General features: G+C 40.2%; 1 protein-coding gene across 1 annotated transcript in view; it reads right to left on the bottom strand.

Moving 5' to 3' along the window:
• The window catches only part of dnah9l (dynein, axonemal, heavy polypeptide 9 like), a 76,105-nt gene that overhangs the window by 27,370 nt on the left and 29,813 nt on the right, over positions 1–18,922 (bottom strand). The window contains exons 41-42 of the mRNA XM_036967086.1: positions 17,095–17,238; positions 16,735–16,917 (exon numbers count right to left, since the gene is read on the bottom strand). Of these exons, the coding sequence (XP_036822981.1) occupies positions 16,735–16,917; positions 17,095–17,238 (327 nt within the window). The remainder of the gene's footprint in view (positions 1–16,734; positions 16,918–17,094; positions 17,239–18,922) is intronic.

Here is an 18,922-nt window from a genome sequence, read left to right on the forward strand (position 1 = left end):
TGTGTATTAGTATGTGGGGTGTATACAGTATTGTGTATTACTGTGTGGGGTGTATACAGTATTGTGTATTACTGTGTGGGGTGTATACAGTATTGTGTATTACTGTGTGGGGTGTATACAGTATTGTGTATTACTGTGTGGGGTGTATACAGTATTGTGTATTACTGTGTGGGGTGTATACAGTATTGTGTATTACTGTGTGGGGTGTATATAGTATTGTGTATTACTGTGTGGGGTGTATACAGTATTGTGTATTCGTGTGTGGGGTGTATACAGTATTGTGTATTACTGTGTGGGGTGTATTCAGCATTGTGTATTACTGTGTGGGGTGTATTCAGCATTGTGTATTACTGTGTGGGGTGTATACAGTATTGTGTATTACTGTGTGGGGTGTATACAGTATTGTGTATTAGTGTGTGTGGGGTGTATACAGTATTGTGTATTACTGTGTGGGGTGTATACAGTATTGTGTATTACTGTGTGGGGTGTATACAGTACTGTGTATTACTGTGTGGGGTGTATTCAGCATTGTGTATTACTGTGTGGGGTGTATACAGTATTGTGTATTACTGTGTGGGGTGTATACAGTATTGTGTATTACTGTGTGGGGTGTATTCAGCATTGTGTATTACTGTGTGGGGTGTATACAGTATTGTGTATTACTGTGTGGGGTGTATTCAGCATTGTGTATTACTGTGTGGGGTGTATACAGTATTGTGTATTAGTATGTGGGGTGTATACAGTATTGTGTATTACTGTGTGGGGTGTATACAGTATTGTGTATTACTGTGTGGGGTGTATACAGTATTGTGTATTACTGTGTGGTGTGTATACAGCATTGTGTATTAGTATTTGGGGTGTATACAGTATTGTGTATTACTGTCTGGGGTGTATTCAGCATTGTGTATTACTGTGTGGGGTGTATACAGTATTGTGTATTACTGTGTGGGGTGTATACAGTATTGTGTATTACTGTGTGGGGTGTATACAGTATTGTGTATTACTGTGTGGGGTGTATACAGTATTGTGTATTACTGTGTGGGGTGTATACAGTATAGTGTATTACTGTGTGGGGTGTATACAGTATTGTGTATTACTGTGTGGGGTGTATACAGTATTGTGTATTACTGTGTGGGGTGTATTCAGCATTGTGTATTAGTGTGTGTGGAGTGTATTCAGCATTATGTATTACTGTGTGGGGTGTATTCAGCATTGTGTATTACTGTGTGGGGTGTATACAGTATTGTGTATTACTGTGTGGGGTGTATACAGTATTGTGTATTACTGTGTGGGGTGTATACAGTATTGTGTATTAGTGTGTGTGGAGTGTATTCAGCATTGTGTATTACTGTGTGGGGTGTATTCAGCATTGTGTATTACTGTGTGGGGTGTATACAGTATTGTGTATTACTGTGTGGGGTGTATACAGTATTGTGTATTACTGTGTGGGGTGTATACAGTATTGTGTATTAGTGTGTGTGGAGTATACAGTATTGTGTATTAGTGTGTGTGGAGTGTATTCAGCATTGTGTATTACTGTGTGGGGTATATACAGTATTGTGTATTAGTGTGTGTGGAGTGTATTCAGCATTGTGTATTACTGTGTGGGGTGTATACAGTATTGTGTATTACTGTGTGGGGTGTATTCAGCATTGTGTATTACTGTGTGGGGTGTATACAGTATTGTGTATTAGAATGTGGGGTGTATACAGTATTGTGTATTACTGTGTGGGGTGTATACAGTATTGTGTATTACTGTGTGTGGTGTATACAGCATTGTGTATTACTGTGTGGAGTGTATACAGTATTGTGTATTACTGTGTGGGGTGTATACAGCATTGTGTATTACTGTGTGGGGTGTATACAGTATTGTGTATTAGTGTGTGTGTAGTGTATTCAGCATTGTGTATTACTGTGTGGGGTGTATACAGTATTGTGTATTACTGTGTGGGGTGTATTCAGCATTGTGTATTACTGTGTGGGGTATATACAGTATTGTGCATTACTGTGTGGGGTGTATACAGTATTGTGTATTAGTGTGTGGGGTGTATACAGTATTGTGTATTAGTATGTGGGGTGTATACAGTATTGTGTATTACTGTGTGGGGTGTATACAGTATTGTGTATTACTGTGTGGGGTGTATACAGTATTGTGTATTACTGTGTGGGGTGTATACAGTATTGTGTATTACTGTGTGGGGTGTATACAGTATTGTGTATTAGTGTGTGTGGGGTGTATACAGTATTGTGTATTACTGTGTGGGGTGTATACAGTATTGTGTATTACTGTGTGGGGTGTATACAGTATTGTGTATTAGTGTGTGGGGTGTATACAGTATTGTGTATTACTGTGTGGGGTGTATTCAGCATTGTGTATTACTGTGTGGGGTGTATTCAGCATTGTGTATTACTGTGTGGGGTGTATACAGTATTGTGTATTACTGTGTGGGGTGTATACAGTATTGTGTATTACTGTGTGGGGTGTATTCAGCATTGTGTATTACTGTGTGGGGTGTATACAGTATTGTGTATTACTGTGTGGGGTGTATTCAGCATTGTGTATTACTGTGTGGGGTGTATACAGTGTTGTGTATTAGTATGTGGGGTGTATACAGTATTGTGTATTACTGTGTGGGGTGTATACAGTATTGTGTATTAGTGTGTGGGGTGTATACAGTATTGTGTATTAGTGTGTGGGGTGTATACAGTATTGTGTATTAGTATGTGGGGTGTATACAGTATTGTGTATTAGTGTGTGGGGTGTATACAGTATTGTGTATTACTGTGTGGGGTGTATACAGTATTGTGTATTACTGTGTGGGGTGTATACAGTATTGTGTATTACTGTGTGGGGTGTATACAGTATTGTGTATTACTGTGTGGGGTGTATACAGTATTGTGTATTACTGTGTGGGGTGTATATAGTATTGTGTATTACTGTGTGGGGTGTATACAGTATTGTGTATTCGTGTGTGGGGTGTATACAGTATTGTGTATTACTGTGTGGGGTGTATTCAGCATTGTGTATTACTGTGTGGGGTGTATTCAGCATTGTGTATTACTGTGTGGGGTGTATACAGTATTGTGTATTACTGTGTGGGGTGTATACAGTATTGTGTATTAGTGTGTGTGGGGTGTATACAGTATTGTGTATTACTGTGTGGGGTGTATACAGTATTGTGTATTACTGTGTGGGGTGTATACAGTATTGTGTATTACTGTGTGGGGTGTATTCAGCATTGTGTATTACTGTGTGGGGTGTATACAGTATTGTGTATTACTGTGTGGGGTGTATACAGTATTGTGTATTACTGTGTGGGGTGTATTCAGCATTGTGTATTACTGTGTGGGGTGTATACAGTATTGTGTATTAGTATGTGGGGTGTATACAGTATTGTGTATTACTGTGTGGGGTGTATACAGTATTGTGTATTAGTGTGTGGGGTGTATACAGTATTGTGTGGGGTGTATACAGTATTGTGTATTAGTATGTGGGGTGTATACAGTATTGTGTATTACTGTGTGGGGTGTATAAAGTATTGTGTATTACTGTGTGGGGTGTATACAGTATTGTGTATTACTGTGTGGGGTGTATACAGTATTGTGTATTAGTGTGTGTGGGGTGTATACAGTATTGTGTATTACTGTGTGGGGTGTATACAGTATTGTGTATTACTGTGTGGGGTGTATATAGTATTGTGTATTACTGTGTGGGGTGTATACAGTATTGTGTATTAGTGTGTGGGGTGTATACAGTATTGTGTATTACTGTGTGGGGTGTATTCAGCATTGTGTGTTACTGTGTGGGGTGTATTCAGCATTGTGTATTACTGTGTGGGGTGTATACAGTATTGTGTATTACTATGTGAGGTGTATACAGTATTGTGTATTAGTGTGTGGAGTGTATACAGTATTGTGTATTAGTATGTGGGGTGTATACAGTATTGTGTATTACTGTGTGGGGTGTATACAGTATTGTGTATTACTGTGTGGGGTGTATACAGTATTGTGTATTACTGTGTGGTGTGTATACAGCATTGTGTATTAGTATTTGGGGTGTATACAGTATTGTGTATTACTGTCTGGGGTGTATTCAGCATTGTGTATTACTGTGTGGGGTGTATTCAGTATTGTGTATTACTGTGTGGGGTGTATACAGTATTGTGTATTACTGTGTGGGGTGTATACAGTATTGTGTATTACTGTGTGGGGTGTATACAGTATTGTGTATTACTGTGTGGGGTGTATACAGTATAGTGTATTACTGTGTGGGGTGTATACAGTATTGTGTATTACTGTGTGGGGTGTATACAGTATTGTGTATTACTGTGTGGGGTGTATTCAGCATTGTGTATTAGTGTGTGTGGAGTGTATTCAGCATTATGTATTACTGTGTGGGGTGTATTCAGCATTGTGTATTACTGTGTGGGGTGTATACAGTATTGTGTATTACTGTGTGGGGTGTATACAGTATTGTGTATTACTGTGTGGGGTGTATACAGTATTGTGTATTAGTGTGTGTGGAGTGTATTCAGCATTGTGTATTACTGTGTGGGGTGTATTCAGCATTGTGTATTACTGTGTGGGGTGTATACAGTATTGTGTATTACTGTGTGGGGTGTATACAGTATTGTGTATTACTGTGTGGGGTGTATACAGTATTGTGTATTAGTGTGTGTGGAGTATACAGTATTGTGTATTAGTGTGTGTGGAGTGTATTCAGCATTGTGTATTACTGTGTGGGGTGTATACAGTATTGTGTATTACTGTGTGGGGTGTATACAGCATTGTGTATTACTGTGTGGGGTGTATACAGTATTGTGTATTACTGTGTGGGGTGTATACAGTATTGTGTATTAGTGTGTGTGGACTGTATTCAGCATTGTGTATTACTGTGTGGGGTGTATACAGTATTGTGTATTAGTGTGTGTGGAGTGTATTCAGCATTGTGTATTACTGTGTGGGGTGTATACAGTATTGTGTATTACTGTGTGGGGTGTATTCAGCATTGTGTATTACTGTGTGGGGTGTATACAGTATTGTGTATTAGAATGTGGGGTGTATACAGTATTGTGTATTACTGTGTGGGGTGTATACAGTATTGTGTATTACTGTGTGGGGTGTATACAGCATTGTGTATTACTGTGTAGTGTATACAGTATTGTGTATTACTGTGTGGGGTGTATACAGCATTGTGTATTACTGTGTGGGGTGTATACAGTATTGTGTATTAGTGTGTGTGTAGTGTATTCAGCATTGTGTATTACTGTGTGGGGTGTATACAGTATTGTGTATTAGTGTGTGTGGGGTGTATACAGTATTGTGTATTAGTGTGTGTGGGGTGTATACAGTATTGTGTATTACTGTGTGGGGTGTATACAGTATTGTGTATTACTGTGTGGGGTGTATACAGTATTGTGTATTAGTGTGTGGGGTGTATACAGTATTGTGTATTACTGTGTGGGGTGTATACAGTATTGTGTATTAGTGTGTGGGGTGTATACAGTATTGTGTATTAGTATGTGGGGTGTATACAGTATTGTGTATTACTGTGTGGGGTGTATACAGTATTGTGTATTACTGTGTGGGGTGTATACAGTATTGTGTATTACTGTGTGGGGTGTATACAGTATTGTGTATTACTGTGTGGGGTGTATACAGTATTGTGTATTAGTGTGTGTGGGGTGTATACAGTATTGTGTATTACTGTGTGGGGTGCATACAGTATTGTGTATTAGTGTGTGGGGTGTATACAGTATTGTGTATTACTGTGTGGGGTGTATTCAGCATTGTGTATTACTGTGTGGGGTGTATTCAGCATTGTGTATTACTGTGTGGGGTGTATACAGTATTGTGTATTACTGTGTGGGGTGTATACAGTATTGTGTATTACTGTGTGGGGTGTATTCAGCATTGTGTATTACTGTGTGGGGTGTATACAGTATTGTGTATTACTGTGTGGGGTGTATTCAGCATTGTGTATTACTGTGTGGGGTGTATACAGTATTGTGTATTAGTATGTGGGGTGTATACAGTATTGTGTATTACTGTGTGGGGTGTATACAGTATTGTGTATTAGTGTGTGGGGTGTATACAGTATTGTGTATTAGTGTGTGGGGTGTATACAGTATTGTGTATTAGTATGTGGGGTGTATACAGTATTGTGTATTACTGTGTGGGGTGTATACAGTATTGTGTATTACTGTGTGGGGTGTATTCAGCATTGTGTATTACTGTGTGGGGTGTATACAGTATTGTGTATTACTGTGTGGGGTGTATACAGTATTGTGTATTAGTGTGTGTGGGGTGTATACAGTATTGTGTATTACTGTGTGGGGTGTATACAGTATTGTGTATTACTGTGTGGGGTGTATACAGTATTGTGTATTACTGTGTGGGGTGTATACAGTATTGTGTATTACTGTGTGGGGTGTAAACAGTATTGTGTATTACTGTGTGGGGTGTATTCAGCATTGTGTATTACTGTGTGGGATGTATACAGTATTGTGTATTACTGTGTGGGGTGTATTCAGCATTGTGTATTACTGTGTGGGGTGTATACAGTATTGTGTATTAGTATGTGGGGTGTATACAGTATTGTGTATTACTGTGTGGTGTGTATACAGCATTGTGTATTAGTATGTGGGGTGTATACAGTATTGTGTATTACTGTCTGGGGTGTATTCAGCATTGTGTATTACTGTGTGGGGTGTATACAGTATAGTGTATTACTGTGTGGGGTGTATACAGTATTGTGTATTACTGTGTGGGGTGTATACAGTATTGTGTATTACTGTGTGGGGTGTATACAGTATTTTGTATTACTGTGTGGGGTGTATACAGTATAGTGTATTACTGTGTGGGGTGTATACAGTATTGTGTATTACTGTGTGGGGTGTATACAGTATTGTGTATTACTGTGTGGGGTGTATTCAGCATTGTGTATTAGTGTGTGTGGAGTGTATTCAGCATTATGTATTACTGTGTGGGGTGTATTCAGCATTGTGTATTACTGTGTGGGGTGTATACAGTATTGTGTATTACTGTGTGGGGTGTATACAGTATTGTGTATTACTGTGTGGGGTGTATACAGTATTGTGTATTAGTGTGTGTGGAGTGTATTCAGCATTGTGTATTACTGTGTGGGGTGTATTCAGCATTGTGAATTACTGTGTGGGGTGTATACAATATTGTGTATTACTGTGTGGGGTGTATAAAGTATTGTGTATTACTGTGTGGGGTGTATACAGTATTGTGTATTAGTGTGTGTGGAGTATACAGTATTGTGTATTAGTGTGTGTGGAGTGTATTCAGCATTGTGTATTACTGTGTGGGGTGTATACAGTATTGTGTATTACTGTGTGGGGTGTATACAGCATTGTGTATTACTGTGTGGGGTGTATACAGTATTGTGTATTACTGTGTGGGGTGTATACAGTATTGTGTATTAGTGTGTGTGGAGTGTATTCAGCATTGTGTATTACTGTGTGGGGTGTATACAGTATTGTGTATTAGTGTGTGTGGAGTGTATTCAGCATTGTGTATTACTGTGTGGGGTGTATACAGTATTGTGTATTACTGTGTGGGGTGTATTCAGCATTGTGTATTACTGTGTGGGGTGTATACAGTATTGTGTATTAGAATGTGGGGTGTATACAGTATTGTGTATTACTGTGTGGGGTGTATACAGTATTGTGTATTACTGTGTGGGGTGTATACAGTATTGTGTATTAGTATGTGGGGTGTATACAGTATTGTGTATTACTGTGTGGGGTGTATACAGTATTGTGTATTACTGTGTGGGGTGTATACAGTATTGTGTATTACTGTGTGGGGTGTATACAGTATTGTGTATTACTGTGTGGGGTGTATACAGTATTGTGTATTAGTGTGTGTGGGGTGTATACAGTATTGTGTATTACTGTGTGGGGTGTATACAGTATTGTGTATTACTGTGTGGGGTGTATACAGTATTGTGTATTAGTGTGTGGGGTGTATACAGTATTGTGTATTACTGTGTGGGGTGTATTCAGCATTGTGTATTACTGTGTGGGGTGTATTCAGCATTGTGTATTCCTGTGTGGGGTGTATACAGTATTGTGTATTACTGTGTGGGGTGTATACAGTATTGTGTATTACTGTGTGGGGTGTATTCAGCATTGTGTATTACTGTGTGGGGTGTATACAGTATTGTGTATTACTGTGTGGGGTGTATTCAGCATTGTGTATTACTGTGTGGGGTGTATACATTATTGTGTATTAGTATGTGGGGTGTATACAGTATTGTGTATTACTGTGTGGGGTGTATACAGTATTGTGTATTAGTGTGTGGGGTGTATACAGTATTGTGTATTAGTGTGTGGGGTGTATACAGTATTGTGTATTAGTATGTGGGGTGTATACAGTATTGTGTATTACTGTGTGGGGTGTATACAGTATTGTGTATTACTGTGTGGGGTGTATTCAGCATTGTGTATTACTGTGTGGGGTGTATACAGTATTGTGTATTACTGTGTGGGGTGTATACAGTATTGTGTATTAGTGTGTGTGGGGTGTATACAGTATTGTGTATTACTGTGTGGGGTGTATACAGTATTGTGTATTACTGTGTGGGGTGTATACAGTATTGTGTATTACTGTGTGGGGTGTATACAGTATTGTGTATTACTGTGTGGGGTGTAAACAGTATTGTGTATTACTGTGTGGGGTGTATTCAGCATTGTGTATTACTGTGTGGGGTGTATACAGTATTGTGTATTACTGTGTGGGGTGTATTCAGCATTGTGTATTACTGTGTGGGGTGTATACAGTATTGTGTATTAGTATGTGGGGTGTATACAGTATTGTGTATTACTGTGTGGTGTGTATACAGCATTGTGTATTAGTATGTGGGGTGTATACAGTATTGTGTATTACTGTCTGGGGTGTATTCAGCATTGTGTATTACTGTGTGGGGTGTATACAGTATAGTGTATTACTGTGTGGGGTGTATACAGTATTGTGTATTACTGTGTGGGGTGTATACAGTATTGTGTATTACTGTGTGGGGTGTATACAGTATTGTGTATTACTGTGTGGGGTGTATACAGTATAGTGTATTACTGTGTGGGGTGTATACAGTATTGTGTATTACTGTGTGGGGTGTATACAGTATTGTGTATTACTGTGTGGGGTGTATTCAGCATTGTGTATTAGTGTGTGTGGAGTGTATTCAGCATTATGTATTACTGTGTGGGGTGTATTCAGCATTGTGTATTACTGTGTGGGGTGTATACAGTATTGTGTATTACTGTGTGGGGTGTATACAGTATTGTGTATTACTGTGTGGGGTGTATACAGTATTGTGTATTAGTGTGTGTGGAGTGTATTCAGCATTGTGTATTACTGTGTGGGGTGTATTCAGCATTGTGAATTACTGTGTGGGGTGTATACAATATTGTGTATTACTGTGTGGGGTGTATAACGTATTGTGTATTACTGTGTGGGGTGTATACAGTATTGTGTATTAGTGTGTGTGGAGTATACAGTATTGTGTATTAGTGTGTGTGGAGTGTATTCAGCATTGTGTATTACTGTGTGGGGTGTATACAGTATTGTGTATTACTGTGTGGGGTGTATACAGCATTGTGTATTACAGTGTGGGGTGTATACAGTATTGTGTATTACTGTGTGGGGTGTATACAGTATTGTGTATTAGTGTGTGTGGAGTGTATTCAGCATTGTGTATTACTGTGTGGGGTGTATACAGTATTGTGTATTAGTGTGTGTGGAGTGTATTCAGCATTGTGTATTACTGTGTGGGGTGTATACAGTATTGTGTATTACTGTGTGGGGTGTATTCAGCATTGTGTATAACTGTGTGGGGTGTATACAGTATTGTGTATTAGAATGTGGGGTGTATACAGTATTGTGTATTACTGTGTGGGGTGTATACAGTATTGTGTATTACTGTGTGGGGTGTATACAGTATTGTGTATTAGTATGTGGGGTGTATACAGTATTGTGTATTACTGTGTGGGGTGTATACAGTATTGTGTATTACTGTGTGGGGTGTATACAGTATTGTGTATTACTGTGTGGGGTGTATACAGTATTGTGTATTACTGTGTGGGGTGTATACAGTATTGTGTATTAGTGTGTGTGGGGTGTATACAGTATTGTGTATTACTCTGTGGGGTGTATACAGTATTGTGTATTACTGTGTGGGGTGTATACAGTATTGTGTATTAGTGTGTGGGGTGTATACAGTATTGTGTATTACTGTGTGGGGTGTATTCAGCATTGTGTATTACTGTGTGGGGTGTATTCAGCATTGTGTATTCCTGTGTGGGGTGTATACAGTATTGTGTATTACTGTGTGGGGTGTATACAGTATTGTGTATTACTGTGTGGGGTGTATTCAGCATTGTGTATTACTGTGTGGAATGTATACAGTATTGTGTATTACTGTGTGGGGTGTATACAGCATTGTGTATTACTGTGTGGGGTGTATACAGTATTCTGTATTACTGTGTGGGGTGTATACAGTATTGTGTATTACTGTGTGGGGTGTATTCAGCATTGTGTATTACTGTGTGGGGTGTATACAGTATTGTGTATTACTGTGTGGGGTGTATTCAGCATTGTGTATTACTGTGTGGGGTGTATACAGTATTGTGTATTGGTATGTGGGGTGTATACAGTATTGTGTATTACTGTGTGGGGTGTATACAGTATTGTGTATTACTGTGTGGGGTGTATACAGTATAGTGTATTACTGTGTGGGGTGTATACAGTATTGTGTATTAGTATGTGGGGTGTATACAGTACTGTGTATTACTGTGTGGGGTGTATACAGTATTGTGTATTACTGTGTGGGGTGTATTCAGCATTGTGTATTACTGTGTGGGGTGTATACAGTATTGTGTATTACTGTGTGGGGTGTATACAGTATTGTGTATTAGTGTGTGTGGAGTGTATTCAGCATTGTGTATTACTGTGTGGGGTGTATACAGTATTGTGTATTACTGTGTGGGGTGTATACAGCATTGTGTATTACAGTGTGGGGTGTATACAGTATTGTGTATTACTGTGTGGGGTGTATACAGTATTGTGTATTAGTGTGTGTGGAGTGTATTCAGCATTGTGTATTACTGTGTGGTGTGTATACAGTATTGTGTATTAGTGTGTGTGGAGTGTATTCAGCATTGTGTATTACTGTGTGGGGTGTATACAGTATTGTGTACTACTGTGTGGGGTGTATTCAGCATTGTGTATTACTGTGTGGGGTGTATACAGTATTGTGTATTAGAATGTGGGGTGTATACAGTATTGTGTATTACTGTGTGGGGTGTATACAGTATTGTGTATTACTGTGTGGGGTGTATACAGTATTGTGTATTAGTATGTGGGGTGTATACAGTATTGTGTATTACTGTGTGGGGTGTATACAGTATTGTGTATTACTGTGTGGGGTGTATACAGTATTGTGTATTACTGTGTGGGGTGTATACAGTATTGTGTATTACTGTGTGGGGTGTATACAGTATTGTGTATTAGTGTGTGTGGGGTGTATACAGTATTGTGTATTACTGTGTGGGGTGTATACAGTATTGTGTATTACTGTGTGGGGTGTATACAGTATTGTGTATTAGTGTGTGGGGTGTATACAGTATTGTGTATTACTGTGTGGGGTGTATTCAGCATTGTGTATTACTGTGTGGGGTGTATTCAGCATTGTGTATTCCTGTGTGGGGTGTATACAGTATTGTGTATTACTGTGTGGGGTGTATACAGTATTGTGTATTACTGTGTGGGGTGTATTCAGCATTGTGTATTACTGTGTGGAATGTATACAGTATTGTGTATTACTGTGTGGGGTGTATACAGCATTGTGTATTACTGTGTGGGGTGTATACAGTATTCTGTATTACTGTGTGGGGTGTATACAGTATTGTGTATTACTGTGTGGGGTGTATTCAGCATTGTGTATTACTGTGTGGGGTGTATACAGTATTGTGTATTACTGTGTGGGGTGTATTCAGCATTGTGTATTACTGTGTGGGGTGTATACAGTATTGTGTATTGGTATGTGGGGTGTATACAGTATTGTGTATTACTGTGTGGGGTGTATACAGTATTGTGTATTACTGTGTGGGGTGTATACAGTATAGTGTATTACTGTGTGGGGTGTATACAGTATTGTGTATTAGTATGTGGGTTGTATACAGTATTGTGTATTACTGTGTGGGGTGTATACAGTATTGTGTATTACTGTGTGGGGTGTATTCAGCATTGTGTATTACTGTGTGGGGTGTATACAGTATTGTGTATTACTGTGTGGGGTGTATACAGTATTGTGTATTAGTGTGTGTGGGGTGTATACAGTATTGTGTATTACTGTGTGGGGTGTATACAGTATTGTGTATTACTGTGTGGGGTGTATACAGTATTGTGTATTACTGTGTGGGGTGTATTCAGCATTGTGTATTACTGTGTGGGGTGTATACAGTATTGTGTATTACTGTGTGGGGTGTAAACAGTATTGTGTATTACTGTGTGGGGTGTATTCAGCATTGTGTATTACTGTGTGGGGTGTATACAGTATTGTGTATTACTGTGTGGGGTGTATTCAGCATTGTGTATTACTGTGTGGGGTGTATACAGTATTGTGTATTAGTATGTGGGGTGTATACAGTATTGTGTATTACTGTGTGGTGTGTATACAGCATTGTGTATTAGTATGTGGGGTGTATACAGTATTGTGTATTACTGTCTGGGGTGTATTCAGCATTGTGTATTACTGTGTGGGGTGTATACAGTATTGTGTATTGCTGTGTGGGGTGTATACAGTATTGTGTATTACTGTGTGGGGTGTATACAGTATTGTGTATTACTGTGTGGGGTGTATACAGTATTGTGTATTACTGTGTGGGGTGTATACAGTATAGTGTATTACTGTGTGGGGTGTATACAGTATTGTGTATTACTGTGTGGGGTGTATACAGTATTGTGTATTACTGTGTGGGGTGTATTCAGCATTGTGTATTAGTGTGTGTGGAGTGTATTCAGCATTATGTATTACTGTGTGGGGTGTATTCAGCATTGTGTATTACTGTGTGGGGTGTATACAGTATTGTGTATTACTGTGTGGGGTGTATACAGTATTGTGTATTACTGTGTGGGGTGTATACAGTATTGTGTATTAGTGTGTGTGGAGTGTATTCAGCATTGTGTATTACTGTGTGGGGTGTATTCAGCATTGTGAATTACTGTGTGGGGTGTATACAATATTGTGTATTACTGTGTGGGGTGTATAAAGTATTGTGTATTACTGTGTGGGGTGTATACAGTATTGTGTATTAGTGTGTGTGGAGTATACAGTATTGTGTATTAGTGTGTGTGGAGTGTATTCAGCATTGTGTATTACTGTGTGGGGTGTATACAGTATTGTGTATTACTGTGTGGGGTGTATACAGCATTGTGTATTACTGTGTGGGGTGTATACAGTATTGTGTATTACTGTGTGGGGTGTATACAGTATTGTGTATTAGTGTGTGTGGAGTGTATTCAGCATTGTGTATTACTGTGTGGGGTGTATACAGTATTGTGTATTAGTGTGTGTGGAGTGTATTCAGCATTGTGTATTACTGTGTGGGGTGTATACAGTATTGTGTATTACTGTGTGGGGTGTATTCAGCATTGTGTATTACTGTGTGGGGTGTATACAGTATTGTGTATTAGAATGTGGGGTGTATACAGTATTGTGTATTACTGTGTGGGGTGTATACAGTATTGTGTATTACTGTGTGGGGTGTATACAGTATTGTGTATTAGTATGTGGGGTGTATACAGTATTGTGTATTACTGTGTGGGGTGTATACAGTATTGTGTATTACTGTGTGGGGTGTATACAGTATTGTGTATTACTGTGTGGGGTGTATACAGTATTGTGTATTACTGTGTGGGGTGTATACAGTATTGTGTATTAGTGTGTGTGGGGTGTATACAGTATTGTGTATTACTGTGTGGGGTGTATACAGTATTGTGTATTACTGTGTGGGGTGTATACAGTATTGTGTATTAGTGTGTGGGGTGTATACAGTATTGTGTATTACTGTGTGGGGTGTATTCAGCATTGTGTATTACTGTGTGGGGTGTATTCAGCATTGTGTATTCCTGTGTGGGGTGTATACAGTATTGTGTATTACTGTGTGGGGTGTATACAGTATTGTGTATTACTGTGTGGGGTGTATTCAGCATTGTGTATTACTGTGTGGAATGTATACAGTATTGTGTATTACTGTGTGGGGTGTATACAGCATTGTGTATTACTGTGTGGGGTGTATACAGTATTCTGTATTACTGTGTGGGGTGTATACAGTATTGTGTATTACTGTGTGGGGTGTATTCAGCATTGTGTATTACTGTGTGGGGTGTATACAGTATTGTGTATTACTGTGTGGGGTGTATTCAGCATTGTGTATTACTGTGTGGGGTGTATACAGTATTGTGTATTGGTATGTGGGGTGTATACAGTATTGTGTATTACTGTGTGGGGTGTATACAGTATTGTGTATTACTGTGTGGGGTGTATACAGTATAGTGTATTACTGTGTGGGGTGTATACAGTATTGTGTATTACTGTGTGGGGTGTATACAGTATTGTGTATTACTGTGTGGGGTGTATTCAGCATTGTGTATTAGTGTGTGTGGAGTGTATTCAGCATTATGTATTACTGTGTGGGGTGTATTCAGCATTGTGTATTACTGTGTGGGGTGTATACAGTATTGTGTATTACTGTGTGGGGTGTATACAGTATTGTGTATTACTGTGTGGGGTGTATACAGTATTGTGTATTAGTGTGTGTGGAGTGTATTCAGCATTGTGTATTACTGTGTGGGGTGTATTCAGCATTGTGAATTACTGTGTGGGGTGTATACAGTATTGTGTATTACTGTGTGGGGTGTATAAAGTATTGTGTATTACTGTGTGGGGTGTATACAGTATTGTGTATTAGTGTGTGTGGAGTATACAGTATTGTGTATTAGTGTGTGTGGAGTGTATTCAGCATTGTGTATTACTGTGTGGGGTGTATACAGTATTGTGTATTACTGTGTGGGGTGTATACAGCATTGTGTATTAGTGTGTGTGGAGTGTATTCAGCATTGTGAATTACTGTGTGGGGTGTATACAGTATTGTGTATTACTGTGTGGGGTGTATAAAGTATTGTGTATTACTGTGTGGGGTGTATACAGTATTGTGTATTAGTGTGTGTGGAGTATACAGTATTGTGTATTAGTGTGTGTGGAGTGTATTCAGCATTGTGTATTACTGTGTGGGGTGTATACAGTATTGTGTATTACTGTGTGGGGTGTATACAGTATTGTGTATTAGTGTGTGTGGAGTGTATTCAGCATTGTGTATTACTGTGTGGGGTGTATACAGTATTGTGTATTAGTGTGTGTGGAGTGTATTCAGCATTGTGTATTACTGTGTGGGGTGTATACAGTATTGTGTATTACTGTGTGGGGTGTATTCAGCATTGTGTATTACTGTGTGGGGTGTATACAGTATTGTGTATTAGAATGTGGGGTGTATACAGTATTGTGTATTACTGTGTGGGGTGTATACAGTATTGTGTATTACTGTGTGGGGTGTATACAGTATTGTGTATTAGTATGTGGGGTGTATACAGTATTGTGTATTACTGTGTGGGGTGTATACAGTATTGTGTATTACTGTGTGGGGTGTATACAGTATTGTGTATTACTGTGTGGGGTGTATACAGTATTGTGTATTACTGTGTGGGGTGTATACAGTATTGTGTATTAGTGTGTGTGGGGTGTATACAGTATTGTGTATTACTGTGTGGGGTGTATACAGTATTGTGTATTACTGTGTGGGGTGTATACAGTATTGTGTATTAGTGTGTGGGGTGTATACAGTATTGTGTATTACTGTGTGGGGTGTATTCAGCATTGTGTATTACTGTGTGGGGTGTATTCAGCATTGTGTATTCCTGTGTGGGGTGTATACAGTATTGTGTATTACTGTGTGGGGTGTATACAGTATTGTGTATTACTGTGTGGGGTGTATTCAGCATTGTGTATTACTGTGTGGAATGTATACAGTATTGTGTATTACTGTGTGGGGTGTATACAGCATTGTGTATTACTGTGTGGGGTGTATACAGTATTCTGTATTACTGTGTGGGGTGTATACAGTATTGTGTATTACTGTGTGGGGTGTATACAGTATTGTGTATTACTGTGTGGGGTGTATTCAGCATTGCGTATTACTGTGTGGGGTGTATACAGTATTGTGTATTGGTATGTGGGGTGTATACAGTATTGTGTATTACTGTGTGGGGTGTATACAGTATTGTGTATTAGTGTGTGTGGTGTATACAGTATTGTGTATTCGTGTGTGCAGTGTATACAGTATTGTGTATTAGTATGTGGGGTGTATACAGTATTGTGTATTACTGTGTGGGGTGTATACAGTATTGTGTATTACTGTGTGGGGTGTATACAGTATTGTGTATTACTGTGTGGGGTGTATACAGTATTGTGTATTAGTGTGTGTGGGGTGTATACAGTATTGTGTATTACTGTGTGGGGTGTATACAGTATTGTGTATTACTGTGTGGGGTGTATACAGTATTGTGTATTACTGTGTGGGGTGTATACAGTATTGTGTATTACTGTGTGGGGTGTATACAGTATTGTGTATTAGTGTGTGTGGAGTGTACCTCGTGGAAGCGTATGATGTTGAGGACCCAGGCACAGAGACCGGCTGCGGCGGATGATTTGAGTCTGACAAACTCAGGGTTAAACTCTGGGTCACTGAGGTACTCATCTCTCACGCACCTCACTGTCGATTCCGGGATGTGTTCCTTGTCAAAGTTCACCAACGCCTGTAGGAAGTCATCCACCTGGGCATAGACACACACATGGGCGTGCACACTCTGAAACACTCTGAAACACTGCCGTTAACACAAAGTGACACAGACACACGGACGGCCAGACAGACAAACTGTCACCTATGGGATATATGGTCCTTACACACATGGTCACACAGACAAGACAAGACAAGACACACCAAGACTGACCTTGCTCATGACTACTTTCGCTGCCTTCCAGCTGCGGTCTTTGGGTAATTTACCATGAGGAGCCAGTAGCACCATGACAGCAGCAGACACGTTAGTCACTATGGCTGGGGGGTTAGGGAACGTCTTCAACTCTGTCAGGTTCAGCTAGTGGGAGGACACACATTATTAGGAATCGCATGATATTAAAAAAAACGTCCTGTATTAAAGGTCTAATATATCTCCATATCAAATAATTTATGGGTAGCAATTAAGTCAAATTCAAAAGGCAAATCTGAGCTATCTTTGTTGCAGGTGCATGGTAACAATTGAATAACATGAGAAAAAAATAAGAAACCTGCAAACTGCTCTTGCTAGTATCTTAAGCTTTACGTATTGGCCTCAGGGCCTTCGTCTTGAGGCTTTTAGTTTATTTTATTATTTTTTTTAACCCTTTTTCTCCCCAATTTCGTAGTATCCAATTGTTGTAGTATCTACTATCTTGTCTCATCGCTACAACTCCCGTACAGGCTCGGGAGAGACAAAGGTTGAAAGTCATGCGTCCTCCGATACACAACCCAACCAAGCCGCACTGCTTCTTTACACAGCGCGCATCCAACAGCCGCACCAATGTGTCGGGCAACCTTGGTTAGCGCGCACTGCGCCCGGCCCGCCACAGGAGTCGCTGGTGCGCGATGAGACAAGGACATCCCGACCGACCAAGCCCTCCCTAACCCGGACGACGCTAGGCCAATTGTGCGTCGCCCCACGGACCTCCCGGTCGTGGCCGGTTACGACAGAGCCTGGGCGCGAACCCAGGGACTCTGATGGCACAGCTGGCGCTGCAGTACAGCGCCCTTAACCACTGCGCCACCCGGGAGGCCGGCTTTTAGTTTTTTAACGGGTAGCAATTATGTACCTTATTGCTATTGTTTTAAATTAAAATGGTAAAAAAAATTGCTTATTGGCAAAGAGCAATTTCTCAATAAGAATTTTGCTAGGACTGTCAGGTAGTGGTCTAACTGGGGAGGGGAAAAATTAAAATGAGCCGCTATTGGAAGAGAGGTTTGGAATTCTCTTTCTTATTGGTCTACTAACTCAGTTACCTGGTGATGTCACCAGGCAGGCCAATACTCCCTTCCACCACAACAGGCTGAAATTTCAGGCAGTCTTTTCAAACAGTGTGTTGAGTGTGTTGAGGGCTGCGTCAGCTGCCTGTAGAGCTGTGTGTTACCCTGTTGAGTGTGTTGAGGGCTGCGTTAGCTGCCTGTAGAGCTGTGTGTTACCCTGTTGAGTGTGTTGAGGGCTGCGTCAGCTGCCTGTAGAGCTGTGTGTTACCCTGTTCAGTGTGTTGAGGGCTGCGTCAGCTGCCTGTAGAGCTGTGTGTTACCCTGTTGAGTGTGTTGAGGGCTGCGTCAGCTGCCTGTAAGGCTGTGTGTTACCCTGTTGAGTGTGTTGAGGGCTGCGTCAGCTGCCTGTAAGGCTGTGTGTTACCCTGTTGAGTGTGTTGAGGGCTGCGTCAGCTGCCTGTAGAGCTGTGTGTTACCCTGTTGAGTGTGTTGAGGGCTGCGTCAGCTGCCTGCAGAGCTGTGTGTTACCCTGTTGAGTGTGTTGATGGCTGCGTCAGCTGCCTGTAAGGCTGTGTGTTACCCTGTTGAGTGTGTTGATGGCTGCGTCAGCTGCCTGTAGAGCTGTGTGTTACCCTGTTGAGTGTGTTGAGGGCTACGTCAGCTGCCTGTAGAGCTGTGTGTTACCCTGTTGAGTGAGTTGAGGGCTGCGTCAGCTGCCTGTAGAGCTGTGTGTTACCCTGTTGAGTGAGTTGAGGGCTGCGTCAGCTGCCTGTAGAGCTGTG

Source organism: Oncorhynchus mykiss, chromosome 28 (assembly GCF_013265735.2).
Source record: "Oncorhynchus mykiss isolate Arlee chromosome 28, USDA_OmykA_1.1, whole genome shotgun sequence".
NCBI lineage: Eukaryota > Metazoa > Chordata > Actinopteri > Salmoniformes > Salmonidae > Oncorhynchus > Oncorhynchus mykiss.